Source organism: Centruroides sculpturatus, unplaced genomic scaffold (assembly GCF_000671375.1).
Source record: "Centruroides sculpturatus isolate CEXI.00-Female unplaced genomic scaffold, Cexi_2.0 scaffold276, whole genome shotgun sequence".
NCBI classification, from domain to species: domain Eukaryota; kingdom Metazoa; phylum Arthropoda; class Arachnida; order Scorpiones; family Buthidae; genus Centruroides; species Centruroides sculpturatus.
In genome coordinates this window covers 166,843-182,596 of record NW_019384509.1, presented here as the reverse complement: position 1 = coordinate 182,596, position 15,754 = coordinate 166,843, and the positions used below count along the sequence as shown (strand labels likewise).

Sequence of the window (15,754 nt, the reverse complement as noted above, 5' to 3'; positions counted from 1 at the left end):
TACATTGAACGAAAAAAACAACAATAGTGTTGTTCAGTGAAACTTCATCAATTTTTAATTAATTCTTCTATAGCGTTATAATAAAAATACAGTGCTGAATTGATTATTATTATTTTTCACAAAAACTTTGTAAATACAGTAGAACCCCTCTAGTCCGCCATCGGCTAGTCCATCACTCCGGTTAATCCGACCGTGGTCGGAGTCGAGAAACTTGTTCCGACTCGTCGGTGACTCACTATCCGTAGCGTTTTTCTGTGTTCACTACAGTATATGTTTTACATTGTGTGTACTGTACATGTACAGTTTTGTGTGTGTTTTCAACATGTCAGGAGTGAAACGTAAACACGTTACTCTTTCATTAAATGAAAAATTAGCAGTGCTACAAAGACTGGACAAAGGGAAAGATTGTTTATTTTACTTTTTTCTGATAATCCGACCTTTTTCGCGTTCCGACCATACCCCCAGTCCCAAAGGTGACGGATTAGAGGGGTTCTACTGTATATTTTTCTTAATATTATACAGACAGAATTTCTCAGGTGATATATAACATCAAATTTGTAAAATTAAATTCTTGATATCTTCCTGAACGATTTGTACCAGTAAATCTACAAAATATCAGGACCGCCCATAGGTTAACGAGGACACAAGGGAAAATAGATATTTTGGGGTCTACATAAATTAATTATATTAAAGAAATAAACGAAAAAAAGAAAAAAGTGAAATTAATAAACGTGCCACAAATTTTTTGGATTCCAGCAGAAAGATGATTTTAAACGTATAATAAATTTTATATTTATATATTTACCTACAGTGAATATACATTTTAAAACAAACATGTATTTAAAATTATCTAATATAATACAAGTTTTATATACATGTTTTTAGATTTAAATCAAGACGTTCCAAATAACACTGTTTTTTGGGTAAAATTAATTAAAATTGTTTATAAAATTTAAAATGTAGTCTGTAGTTATTTTTCAAATACTGTTTATTATTATTATTATTATTTTATTAAACTCTTTCTACCATGTAGGATCTAAAATAATATTTTAGCAAACCAATAATGGGTTCGGCCAGGCCTACAACCTGGTGAAGGACGCCACTCGATATATCCAGACAGACAATTCTCCGAAAAATTTATGGGATTTTTCTACCCGTCTGGATTCGATCTCATGTCTCCCAGAGCGGTAGGCTCCCACCTTAACCGCTCGTCCTGTTTTTTAAAATTTATTTTGACATTGTATAGATTGTATAGAGACAATCTGCTCTTTTTTGCCCCTCTGAGCATCTTTGCAAAATATCTTCACAAATAAATGTTTCTCAAAGCTCTAAAGACACGTAATTATTTATAAAATATGAACAGACTCTAATAAATAATTTTTATAACACTCCGAAAAAGCAATAAAATAAAATTTTAACTTTGTATTAAACTTAATGTAGTTTTTCTGTAGGGGCGCGTCCATATACTCGGTATTGGTCAGAGTATTTACCGAAATTTTTATCACTTGGCAAGCACGCATGTACATACACATTCTTGCCGAGCATCGATTTGTTGCAGGAACGACGAACGTTTGTTCAATTTTGTTAGACAATTCTCAAACAATAATTTGTATCGCTGCTTTTGTAGTCTTGTGTAGTACATATCTGTGGCTTAAAAGATGGTGGATGGAATCACTTCATCAAAGCAGAAAAATGTGAACCTGAAAAAGAAAGAAATTTCAACAAAAAAGAAAATGAATCAAAACCGTATTGCAAAAAAGACCAGATGAAACTACATAGAAAAAAATCCAGCAAGAAGTTATGTAACTTTCTAGGTCAAACTTTAAAATTGTATGTGACGCACAGATATCTGTTATAAGATTCATTTTTAAAAACTTTTTCTGTTATTAATTGTTATAAAATGGCAAAAGGCTTAATTTTAGGGTAGAGGTAAGTTGTATATATAAAATTAGAAAAAAAAATGCAAATCCTAATAACTAGTAAAATCTTCATTAGGTCCGACCAGACTGGAGATTTAACAGGTGACCATCTTCTACCTTCCCATTTCCTCGAACTTTAACCAGCAAAAATTAATAGCACAAATCACCCTAATACACAAACCTCTCTGAAAAATTTCATAAATTTCCTACAAATGGCATAGAAGTTATTAAACTTCAAAGTGGGTGAACGAAATCGTGCCGCCCACAAACACGTACACTAATATCCGTACATATAAAAAAAATCCCAATTTTTTTTATCTCGATATTTCAAGGTGTCTCAAGTTCAAAAATATAAAACTTAATTATAAAACTATAAAAATTACATTTTTAGTTGTTTTGTTGTTGGCTGAAAATACATAATTATTCGTCTTGCTGTTTGTATTTTAACGATATTAGATTTTATTTGATTATATTAAAAATATGTCTATGACAATTGCAGAGTCTGACAGTAGTGTAAAAGAACGAAAAACTAAAAACAAAAGTAATAAATTACTCTTTTCGCTGTAGGCACCAAGAGGACCTATTTTAGGAGGCCCATTATGGGTCCGGCCAGGCCCAAAACGGGGCGATCGGGTGGTGAGGGACGGGGTCCGATATATCCAGACGGACCACCCCCCCGAAAATTTCCTGGTGATTTTTGATTCAGATTCGATCCCGAGTCACCCAAAACGGTACACTGCCACTTTGACCGCTCGGCCATCCGGCCATTTACTCTTGTAGGTTTCTAGCAGGGCCGGATTAACCCACTTTGGGGCCCTAGACATTTTCTTCTTCCGGGTCCCCTCCTGGCTCTTTCAATTAATAAATCTTGTTACTATTATTTCTATTAAATTGCATACGGACAGCTGCTTTATAAAAAATAAAAGCAAAATTATTTAACAATATTTCACAGGATTTAAGAATACATATACAGTAGTTAATATTATTTTTATCGTTGTAAAGAATATTCTAAATTATTGGGAGTTTTACTTTCAATAAGAAGAAACATAAGAATACGAGGGTTGTTCAAAAAGTTCCCGAACTTTATTTATTACAAAAAAAACAAAAAAAAACTATTTCACATACAATTTATTTGTCGGGGTCCCCTTCAAAGTAGTCTCCTCCGCAGCATATACACTTCCACTTTTTGAAACAGAAACGCTTTTTCCGTAATGCTCATAAGCTCCTCCGTCGTTTTTTTTTTTCTATCTCTGGAATGGTGGCAAATGTTTTTCCTTTGAGTGGGTTTTTTAGTTTGTTGGAGAACAGGAAAAAGTCGCATGAGTCCGGTCAAGTGAGTAGGGTGGGTGGGGAAGCACAGTGGTTTTGTTTTTGGCCAAAAACTCATGTGTTCTGAGGAACAAATGAGCCGGCGCGTTGTCGTGGTGAAAGAAGCACTCGCCGCTCCTTCAAAGTTCGGGCTGTTTTCGCCTGATTTTGTCTCTTAGGCGATTCATAACACCAGATAGTACTCGTGTTGACTGTCTGGCCTGTAGGTAGGTATTCGTGATGCACAACCCCCTTTGCATAGAAAAAAACAGTCAACATCACCTTAACATTTGAGCGAACTTGTCGAGCTTTTTGGGGCGGGGGCTGTTTCACCCACCCGTGGGAAGTTTCCGTAAAGGATTTTCCGAGTTTCACACAGAATTTCATAGAACAACGCTGCTCTTTCAAAGAGCTGATTTCCCTGGATCCGATTTTTCGCCGAACCCCACAAACACCATTTCACATAAACGGCCGAAACTAATCACCAAAACAAGATATCAACAAACGGGTTGAAGGAGATTACTCGGGAGGTTTCCGCGGACACAACGCCTCCAAGCGAATTAAAAAATAACCAACTGGAGGCGCGCTATTCAAAAAGTTCGGGAACTTTTTGAACAACCCACGTACATTTTCTTTAGATTTTAGAATACACAATAACCATATAAAAAGCAATATATTTTTGTTTATTTGTTTATTATATACTGTTGTCCAACAGAAAAGTAAACTAATTTACAAATCTTTTCAAAATAGACAGTTTGACCGGGCCCTAGACATTTGTCTCATTTGTCTATGCGATGATCCGGCCCTGGCTTCTGGGTATTAATTAAGACAGTCTTTTCTTCATACCAGTGCTCGGTGATGGCCGGATGACCAAGTGGTTAGCCTGTCGTTCTGGGGAATCCGGCATAAAATCCGGATGGGACAAAAAACCCCAGGAATTTTTCAGAGAATGGTCCGCAGGATATGTCGAGTCTTTTTTCTGACCATAATGGGCTTGCAATAGAAGGACCTCTTAGTGTCCACAAGGAGGAAAGACTTTAAAAAAAAAAAAAATTCGGTTCGGCCAGGCCCGTAATAAGGAACCGGGTGGTGAGAAATACAACTCAAAATATGCTGGATAGACTGTCCACAAAAACTTATTGATATTTGTCCCAGGTTGTGATCAGTAACGCATAATGTTGAGTAAAATATCTAACTGGCAAGAAGTCGGAGTACAGTATTTGTTCTGAATATTTCTAAACAGTGTCCTTAGTCAACAAGTCAGACAGGCCATATCTAAAATGGCGAGAGATAAAAATGATTATAAATTCATTGTGACTAATTTTATCGTCGTTATAAAAATACAAGCATATCTCACTAAAACACATTAGCATTAACGACTGTTATCTTTAGCGGTGGTTACGCTATGGGAAGATATTAAGTTCCAAAACGTCGAAAGCTCAAAGAAACTATACAACTGTGCGATCTTGGTTACCATATTTCAGGAAAGATATTCCAGGACATTAGAATTATGCTTTTATCATTTGATCTATTAATTGTTGCAATTACGTAACTAACAATTTTAAATGGATCCGACATTTCATTGAAACTTAATGGCAATAGCACATTTATAATTATCATTTCAGTTTTTGTGCGAGCGGCTGAAAATTTTGATTCGAATAGCTTTTTAATTAACTTAGATATGGTCTGATGTCTGGAAACTGATTTAATGATATTTCAGAATGCTAAACAAATATTTGGCTCCTTTATCACGAAAAATTCATTTTTTCGAGTTATTCTCACCACTAATCCTTAAAATTGAGTTTTTGTACTGTACTTTGTACATTTATACGAAAATAATTTTCCAAAACCTCTTTTCATACAGCAGCAATGTATAGTACATTACTTGAGGTGTTATTTTATTAGAATAATTTGCAAACCACACAATAAATATTACATAAAACTATTTTAACATTAAACAACATAGAGTCACATTGGTGCACCGATAACCTTGTTGCTTATTTATAATCTACTCGAATAACTTCCTAGGAATTTTTCATGGGCGACTCGTCTCTGATACATCGGACCCCATCCCTCGCTACCCGGCCGCTCTATTACGGACCTGACCGAACTCAGGATAAGTTTGAATGAAAGGTCCTCTTAGTGCCCACAGAGCGGAAATCACATAGGGTATCTGGATTCTAGAATGAATTCTTCTAAAATTCCCTTTCGAAAGATGAGAAATCCAATTTTCACCAGTTACTCCGTCATCTATGTATGGTTTCGTTATTCCAATAGTACCTTTTTGTATTTTGTAGAGAATAAATTACCAAAAGTTAACGGCTATTCATAATGAGCTGGACAGATCTGTAGAAGAATCACCAGAATAAATGTGGTTTGGAGACAGTCCAAACATATGTTCAATTGGATAATCAAAATGAAATGGGAATCGACTTCAAAGATGGCATTTATCTACAGGTAGGTCGTTGGACGGAAAAGTATTGAATCGTAAATAATATCATCAGACTTCACTCAAGAAATATTTTATAAATTTTTAAGGTTATATTAGTAAAATTAATTAGCTATTTTTAATTGATATTTTTTAGTATACAATTATTGAATTTAAATATATAGGATTTTGGGCGCTTAGGAAATGACGTAGTGCCGCGAAAAATGCTTTCGTAGTCATTTTCATTTCTTTATTTGAAGTCATAAGGCGTGCACATCGTTTCGTGTCCATTTGAGACTTAAAAGTAATTATTTCTAATTTTATATGTTAATATGTTGCGTGAACTAACTTTACAGACTATTCTTAATTTATTATTATAAGTATTTTTTAAATTCCGTGGTAATATTATATGTTTTCAATAGTGCATGTTGTAAGGCTTAGCTACGAACACGTGGCTCATTGTTCTTATTGTTCGTTATTTTATTTTTTTTTTTTTATATGAACTTTTTGCAGAATACAGTTACATATATTTGTGAAAATTAAATTCGTAAAATTCTAAATATAAATTTTGAATTATTTAATTTTAGATGCGTTACGTGGCCGCTTATCTTTTAGCCGTTTTGGGTGGTAACAAGAATCCATCTGCTAAGGATGTGGAAAAAATCTTGAGTAGCGTTGGAATTGAAAGTGATTCTGAGAGATTAAGTAAAGTAATTAATGAGTTAAATGGAAAAGATGTACAGGAGGTGATTGAAAATGGTAAAATTGAATTATAACAAATTATGTATGATATAATTTAAATTTAGGTATAAAAGTGAATATTAACTGATGGTAACTTTCAGATTAATAGCATAACTTGTTCGTATAAAGCTGGACAATCGGGAAACTTTTTTGCCAATTTTTAAGTCGAATCCCCTTTTTCAGTTGGTTATATTTATGAGTTGCTCCGAATTCAGATTTCTGAATAATCGTCTGTTTTTCATGTGGAAATAGACAAAAACTTATACTGGGCTCCCGTATGGCTTTTTGTTTATAGATCAAAGTATACCTAGGTAACCCCAATGGTGGCGCTTCCATATTTGAACTTGGGACAGACGAGTTCAGTGGTACCCTACTTTTGGACCGGAGACCAAAATAAGAAAGTTATTATTTCCTGGAGGGATAGGTTAGGTTTGTTGGACAATCCACAAAAGTGGTGCATAGTACTAGCCGACTGTGAGCGATAGCGAGCGTGTCGGTGGCTGAGGGGCCATAGGCCCCAACGTTGAGGAGCCTGGGGACATGCGAACGATTTAACTCCAACTGCAGACAATCAGTGTGTTTGTGGATCAACATCTGTCTCTGCTGAAGGTATATATGGCTGACTTGCTGGACTGCCTGTTAAATATGCAATAGGCTTAATGGAGAGAGTGACGTGACTCCTGATCATTGTGTGATCACCGGAAAAAAGTATGATAACTTTCTTATTTTTGGTCTCCGGTCCAAAAGTAGGGTACTGTTGAACTCATCTCAGTCCTGAGTTCAAATATCTAACCTAACCTAACCAAAGTGCCACCATTGGAGTTACCTAGGTATACTTTAGCCAAATTTTTTGGCTAAAGTATACCTAGAGTATACTTTAGCCAAAAAATTTGGCTAAAGTATACCTAAAAAGTATAAAGTATAAATTTGGCTAAAGTATACCTATAAAGTATAAGTAAAAAAATTGTAAAGCCACTTATACAATTTAGGGGTATGGCTATTTGAGAGGTTTACTTCCATAAAATTAACTAAATCTAGACTAATTTCACTCGAATATTTCCAAAACACATATAATTTGTTGAAATGATCGATATAAATTATCCTATAAACAAAAAATTGTCGGATTACTTACAGAGTGTACCCGTTCGAAGACGCCATTGCTTAAGCTTTGTGCCGCTCCGCGACGAAAACTTCTTCGTCCGCGTCTGCTTCCAATGTGTCACGTGACATGTGCCGGGACTATTCGGTCACGTGATTACTCACTCATCTCGGCCACGCCTCGCATCTCTGACGTGTTTCCTGATAACTTCAGCTAATTCTTCCGCGAGAAGATTAAGTTTGGAGACATCACGTGATAGATCAGCGACGTCATATTCCTATCACATGATTTAACTGAGCCTTTGAAGAAGTCCCCGGACTACACGTCAGAGATGCGAGGCGTGGCCGAGATGAGTGAGTAATCACGTGACCGAATAGTCCCGGCACATGTCACGTGACACATTGGAAGCGGACGAAGAAGTTTTTGTCGCGGAGCGGCACAAAGCTTAAGCAATGGCGTCTTCGAACGGGTACACTCGGTAAGTAATCCGACAATTTTTTGTTTTTAGCATATTTTATATCGATCATTTCAACAAATTATGCATGTTTTGGAAATAATCGAGTGAAATTAGTCTAGATTTAGTTAATTTTATGGAAGTAAACCTCAAATAGCCGTACCCCCTAAACTATACAAGTGCCAATTTTTTTAATGTGTTGCCTTAAAATATTGTTTTCTCTGACCAATTGTTTTTGTTAAGATGAGAGAAGTTAAATACTATGATTTTCAATTGAACAGGAACTGGTTGAGAAAAATACTACAGAAATGGTTAGGATTATAATGACTCATTGGTATAAAAAACTTGAAAGCAAATGATATGATATATTTGAAATATATTTTTATAACTTCTTATTAATATTAATATGATTCAACAGCATATCAAGAATGGACAAGGAGAACTAGACTAGTTTGTTCTTGAAGACTTAACCACTATCCTTGATGTATCATCAATATTATTTTTTTTTAATGTGTTTGTGTTTGAAACTTTTCAGTTGAAGAATTTGTTTTTTCTACACGTTTTTTTTTTTTTTTTTTCCTTTTACATTGAATTTCTCTTTCACAAGCCCCTCCATAGCCCTAAATAGGGTAAGTTAAACAGTTGAGTAGATTTATAAAAATCAATATCACAGGGCACAATTTTCTTAATAAAGTAAACTAACTCTCTGTGAATTTCATTTGTACATTCCATTCAGTGCACATACATTGAGCATGTGCACTGAATGGAATGTTTATGACCAACTTGTTAGTGACCAATGCATTTAACTTGTTTGACTTTATGAATTTATTCATAGTTAACTCATTGACAGGACAAGCATGCAGGAAAGTGTTCTTGTCGTGCTATTTTAGAAGTGTTTTTTTTTTTTATTTTATGATTATAGTAGAATCTCAATGGATTTTTTATTTCTCAAGTCCTGCCAAATCAATTAAATTTTGCTTCCTTTTAGTGGATTCATAACTTAGGATAACTGAATTTTTTCTAGGCCTTATGTGTAGGGAATTAAATACTTTCTTGAGTGCAGGAAATTTATTGTTTATGATATAACAGATAATCTTGGATGATTTTTGGCAGCACAAACAATCTGTTAAAATGAGATTCTATTGTAATTACCTGATAGTTAAGTATGTCTCATTAATTATTGTTTTAAAATTACTCTTTACTTGTTTAATTTTTACAATTGGAAATGTCATGTATCTGACGTAAGATTTCCACCCCCATTTCACAGTATAACCCAGATACATAAAATAAAAATAGAAGTGTAAAAAAGCTAGTAAAAAACATTTTTAAAAAATTGATAAGATAACAATAGGACAAAAGTATAGAACATTAAGAATTATAAGTATTCATTTACAGATAGTTTTCATATTACAAGAGATGTAATAAAAGTATGAGAGGTACAGTACTTAGTCCATAAAAGTCAGTAAAAACACATGATATATAATGTAAGTTCCATTGAGGAATTCTTAAATGTAGTCAATTTGACTGTACATTTTCATTAAAGTATTTATGATAGTGCAATCAGTTGAAATAATGTGTTTAATTTTTTCATTAGAAATAATTGAAGTGAAGTTAATAATATAGAAACAATAAATATAAATATTTGTTTAATTTTTGACTATATAAATATTTTATGAAATGCAGGAAAGGCAAAACTTGCATCAGTTCCTTCTGGAGGTGCAGTAGCTGTTGCTGCTGGAGCTGGTGGTGATGCTGCTGAACCAGCAAAAGGTTTGTATTAAATGTATCTTTTTAAATATTATCAAGTGTTTTATAGCCTGCCTAGTAATAAAATTACAAATTTTATATATTTAAATGTAGACAATATACTGTAAAAATAAACATAACTGAAATTTGATGCATAGCAAATAGACACCTGCAATTGCTCTAAATGATCTGGCTATATTTTTGTAATAATAATTATAAGTTACAAATAAATTTGGCACTAGAGATGATGCCTAATGCCTCCCTCTAGTGCCAAATTTATTTGTAACTCATAATTATTTCCAAAATATAGTCCAATTATTTTTTCAACTTATAGGCCAAGGTTTTAAACTTTCATAAATCATGTGATGATGCAAGTTTTGATAATGATTTCCTATAATGCATAAACCCCTGCGTTGTACAGGACTGCTGTATAGCAATAGGATTATTCCTTGTAGAACAATAAAATTTAAAGGAGCCTTTAGTACCTTGTAGGACTTCCTTTTGCCTAGTAGTCGTCCAGTCACTTTAGACAAAACAAGGTCCTTTCTGCAGAAAAATTTTATGCAAAGTATTTGTATATTGCTTTATTTAGTCATACTAAATAAAATGTAACAAGTTTCCAGTAGTCTGCTGTACACTTAATGTTTTATAGTGCTAAAAAGTTGCTTACAAGGAGTTTAAAATTGAGTTTTTGTAAATATCTATGATACTATTGAGTTTATGGTAATGAAGATGCTATACAAACTTGAAGATGAGAAAATTCTCTAAAGTTGTCCATATCAATTTTTTGATACAAGCAATAGTTTCTGCGGAAATTCAGCACAAATTTTTTTTTCCTGACCCCAATTTTTCTAGGTTCAGTATCCACATTGAGATTTGAAAGATGAAAAGAACAATTCCTGGTTAGTAAGAATGCAAGAAATCTATATCCCATCTGTTTCACTCTGGTAGCTCTCAAGTTCACAATTTGACAGGCCCATTCATTGCTGTAAAATCAATAGCGACAGAGATATTTACTAAAACCATTTTTAAACCCCTTGTAAGCACCTTTTTAACACTATAAAACAGAATGCTGGGTACTTTTGACATTTTATTTAGTATGTCTAAATAAAGCAATGTAAAAGTTACTTCTCACCTGGTACTGGTCCAATTTACTTAATATAAATTTAAATTTTTTATTTAAATTATATTTAAGTAAGATATTTTAAATATTTAAAGATATTTTATATTAAATAAAGCAATATACAAAAATTTAGCTTGCTTAAAATTTTTCTACAGAAAAAAAAAATAAAGTGACTGGACTATAGATACATGTGGCAATATGGTTAGGCAAGATTCATACTGCAAGCTTTTTTATAGAATAAAAGGAATTAGGATTTTATTGTTCAAGTGTACAATTTTTCAGTTTTAGAAAATTCCATCAACTGATAAAAGTAGTAAGATATTTTAAAACAAGAATTTCTTTATGCTTATAACTGATTTGATTCTATAAATGTTCTCACCTTTATATAATGGTTAAAAAGTCAATGATATTTATTGCCTGCAGATTAAATTGACATTCTCAAAATGTTAGTAACAGATTCATCATTAATTTAGTAGATATTTATGAATTTATATTTTCTAGAAACTTATACCGAAAGAACATCTTGGACACATGTCCAAAAAAATATTCTTTAGGATATGCAAATTGTTAATATAATTTGTTTCAAATATATGAATTTAAAAAATTAAATTTTTTTTTGTTATTTATAGAAGAAGCAAAGAAAGAGGAAAAGAAGGAAGAATCTGAAGAATCAGATGAAGATATGGGATTTGGTCTTTTCGATTAAGTGCCTTTGTAAAACAATTTTTTATATGTTGTTTTAATTGCCAATAAACAATGGCATAATGAAAAATGTTCTGTTAGACTTTTTATATTAAAAAGATTGCTAATATGCTCTAGATGCTAAATTTAAATCAAAATTTGGTTAAATTTAAAAATGTAATTAACATAAAGCGTTAAAATATGTTAAATCTTATCTATTTCTCTTAAACTCGTTTCAAAAACTTCAGTTTAAAAATATTTTGCATATTGAGCGAGATCAAGTGATAGCACATCATAGACGGCAAATATGTACAAAAATATCGCAGAGTCGTCGAATCGGAATGGTGATAATTTGAATTCAGGTTAACGTTGCACCAGATACAGCAATTCATTTGCGCTTAAATATTGCGTGGCTGACAATCTAAAAGACTAAATTTTCGGGTATTTCTATCGCGTGTTGACTACTAACATTTAGCTTGAATAGTTTCTACAGCATGATTGTTACCACGTTTTGTAGCACTGATTATCAAGTTTTTAGTAGGCCTATATTCACAAATTTAGTTTGAATTGTCTGCATAAGTTTTTGCGAACGACGACGAAAACCGACGTATTAATGTATTTGTTTCATATTGCGTCATACAAATAAGCGTTTGCTTTGGCTCTTTAAATGCTGACAGAAAATTCAAATTAGTTTTCGCTTAGGGCTCCAGATATCACCTGACGATGTAAGCTGAGTGAAAATCCGGAATGAATAGAGGTTGCGGCTGACGTTTTCATCTTTAAAACAACGTGAATGTTCAACGTTCACGTTTTAGAGATGAAAACGTCGGCTGAAACCCCTCTAATAGTAAATCGTGTTCGCTTCGTGATCAGTTAAGCAAGAATTCAAATATAGATTACTCAGATCAGCAACTGTTATAGCGTGCGAATGTTTATCATTACAAATTTGTGCTTAAAACTGCGTCAAATGCATTAAAATCAAAGAATTTACGAATAGAACAAGCATGACCTTGCCTCGATTTCTGAGTTAACTTATAAACTGAAAATTTCCGCAAAACTTTTTACGGGAAAAATTTGTTTTGGGTCATGCGAAAATATTTATCGTCTCAAAATGTCCAAAGGAGTTCTTTTTTGACCATTATAAAGTTTTCTTTTTGTTTTAAGTTATGGCAACTCAACACTTGGGCGATCTGTCTAGGAGGATGCCTTCCGGGAGGTCTTTTTAAGGGTAACTGACCCCTTAAAAAGGGATTCAAGCGTTACAGACGGAGAAAACCCTTCCACGTGGCCAGGCGCGAACCCACGACCGAATTCCCAGTGTTTAGGGAATGTGATCGCTTGGCCACTGGTGGGCCCCATTATAAAGTCTTAACGGTGTGAGTGCCAGGACGTCGCCCATACACTACATATCGGAGCGCACAGAGGGTTTTTTTAGCTTCACCCTATTGCGAGTTCGGCCAGGCCCACAATAGGGCGGCCGGGTGTGAGGGACGGGGCCGACATATCTGGTCGGGCCACCCCGAAAAATTCCTGGAAATTTTTCGTCCCGTCCGCATTTGATCCCGGGTCCCAAAAGCGGTAGGCTGTCATTTTGACCGCTCGGCCAAGGCGGTCGAGGGGTAGGGAGATAATGGGGGTCCGGAGCACGTGAATTGAATCCAAACAGTACGAGAATCAAACTCGTATGTATTCATAAATGATTTCTCCATAAGGATATCCATACTGGGTATTATTAACATTTGAAGACAGTTTTTCAATTTTGAAATGAAAAAGATGTACGGATTGACAACACGTGCGCGAATTACTCTGTTTTGCATTTCAGATGATCAATACTCAAAAACTCCATTTTCTTGTTTTAGCTACGGCAACGCAAAACTTAGGCAACTGCCTAGCGGGATGCCTTTCGGGAGATCCTTTAGTGGCGACCTATGGCCACTTATATATCTACTAGGAAGGCCGGATGACCGGGCGGTCAAGGTGGCAGACTACCGCTCTGGGGGATCCGGGCTTGAATCCGAACGGGTCGCAAAATCCCCAGGAATTTTTCGGGGGTGGCCAATTCGGATATGTCGGGTCCCGTCCCTCACCACCCGGCAGCCCCATTGTGGTCCTGGCCGAATCCATAATGGGCCTGCAAATAGAGGCCCTCTTAGTGCCCACAGGGCGGAAAGAGTAATAAAAAATAAGCCAACAGCTGTTTTTTTTAATTGGAGAATTTTCAAAACATTATTTTAAAATCTCAAACAATAAACTTTATAACGACAAAAATACACGAATTTTACAAATTATGCTTTACAAATTTATATTTATTAATGGATCTTTAATATTTTTCGGGCGGATGGCCGAGTGGTCACGGTGTCAGCCTACCACTTTGGGGACTTGGGGATCAAATCCGGGTGGGTCGAAAAATCCCTAGGAATTTTTCGGGGTGGTCTGTCCGTCCACCCCGCCGCCCCATTGTGGACCTGGCCGAATCAATAATGGGCTTGCTAAAAGAGGCCTTCTTAGTGCCCACAGGGCGGAAAGAGAAACAAAAATAAATAAATAAAAAGACAAGTTTTTTCAACTGGATAAAGAAGAGTCGTGCTTTTAATTAAATAATCATCTATTTCCATCATGTGGGTACTTAGAAAGGCTTTTTCTAGGCGGACTTTGGATTCAGCGAGGCTCACAATGAATGGGACAGGCCGTCCATGAAAAATTCATGAAGGCTATACTCGGATTCGACGACTTTATCTCCTCGGCCATCCAGCAGACGGAAAATTCATTACCCCAGGGAGTATCTAGGTGTAGGTAAGTAGAGATTATGGTGATGCAGCACTCCTTTGATACCAAAGCAGTCAGTTTTGTTACTTAAAAATAAATATAATAACGCACATCGCACGACTTTAATTAGGTAATATATAACTAAAGTGATTTTAAGGTAATTGAGTTAACATTCTCTGAAATTATTAAATTTGAAACCGTGTCTTCTTATGTACTTTGTTTCTTCAGCACGTATATTATACAAATTAATTGATATATTTGAAAAGAAAAAAGTTGACTGAAGAGGGGTACCAGAAACCCAAAATGCGTATCGATCAATGACTAAATAAAGAATATAAAAAACTTATGCTTAATGTTTATGTTTAATCAATTGCATATTTATCGTGCTGAAGAAACAAAATTTTGTGAAATGTTAAAGGGCACGTGGATTGATCCCCGTAAGTCTGTCTTGAGTAGCATCCATATTCTCAAAATCCTGGATATGCCACCAAGATCAGGGAATTTGGCTGAGAACAAATTAAATAATAGTTCCAACTTTGATAGGAAAATAGATCCACTCAACAGAACTCATACAAGAGAATCGAAGAAAATTTTTCGACATCTGAAAGACGAACTTCTCTAAATATTTCCTTAACTTTAAAGAAATCATTGGGAGAAATTGAGTTAAATGTTTCATAGTGATTATTTTTCGATCCATTCGAGAAACCTTTTTGAGCACATCTGATATTACTATATATATATATGTCAAAATAAATATAACACTAGTTATATTTATTTTGACATACAGTAATACCTCGACTTACGCGAACCCGGTGTTACGCGATTTTCAAATTTCGCCGATTCGTCTTTTGTTTGAGCGCCACGCAACCCTTGATTTTTCCATTCCCCCACACTATTGTTCAGCTTACATGTTCGGAAGTGTCGCGAGGAATCGACACATAGCTACAATTTATTTTGTGTTATTTATTTCTGTGTTTATTATATCTACGGAGACTTGAGAAACTCTATGTGATGATTTCTTGTAACCGTGAACGAATCAAAAGACGAGATAAGATTAACGAGAACATTTATTAGCTTACATACATCCGACTTAGATTTTACACAATTGCGAAATTATACTCCGACTTACGCGGTTATCGCTCGGTCCCACCTATCGCGTAAGTTCGGGGTATTACTGTATAAATATGCAAAGATCAAATTAATTCCTCCCGTAACGTATATAGTAGGATACTATAGTTTATCATGTAAATTCTTTGTTAACAAAACAAAACTTAAAATTATCTTTAGCTTAGTAAACATCCTTATTATTGAAATACTTTCATTGAATTTTTTTCTGTCATTGTACTGTATACAAGTTCGAATTAAAAAAATAGAGTAAATATTTTTATCATTAAACTATTTTGTTATATAGTATTAATATTACGGAAAATATTCTGTAATATCAAATATTAAAATTATCGTTTTTAATAGTAAAACTCAATACAAAGTA

The 15,754-nt window shown here is 34.3% G+C and overlaps 1 protein-coding gene across 1 annotated transcript; it reads left to right on the top strand.

The window, feature by feature from the left end:
- The first annotated feature begins 5,840 nt into the window (after window positions 1–5,840).
- Window positions 5,841–11,590, top strand: LOC111622322 (60S acidic ribosomal protein P2-like). The gene is made up of 4 exons (XM_023364676.1): window positions 5,841–5,959; window positions 6,243–6,414; window positions 9,633–9,719; window positions 11,448–11,590. Exons 2-4 carry the CDS (start codon window positions 6,243–6,245, stop codon window positions 11,522–11,524), a joined length of 336 nt encoding a protein of 111 aa, XP_023220444.1. The 5' UTR covers window positions 5,841–5,959; the 3' UTR covers window positions 11,525–11,590.
- The last annotated feature ends 4,164 nt before the right edge of the window (window positions 11,591–15,754 follow it).

What these genes read in the sequence shown, in the direction of transcription:
- LOC111622322 (XM_023364676.1), top strand. Translation starts at nt 6,243, where the DNA reads ATGCGTTACGTGGCCGCTTATCTTTTAGCCGTTTTGGGTGGTAACAAG. An exon ending in ACAGGAGGTGATTGAAAATG is followed by an intron (nt 6,415 to 9,632) that starts GTAAAATTGAAT and finishes TATGAAATGCAG; the next exon opens with GAAAGGCAAAACTTGCATCA. An exon ending in TGCTGCTGAACCAGCAAAAG is followed by an intron (nt 9,720 to 11,447) that starts GTTTGTATTAAA and finishes TGTTATTTATAG; the next exon opens with AAGAAGCAAAGAAAGAGGAA.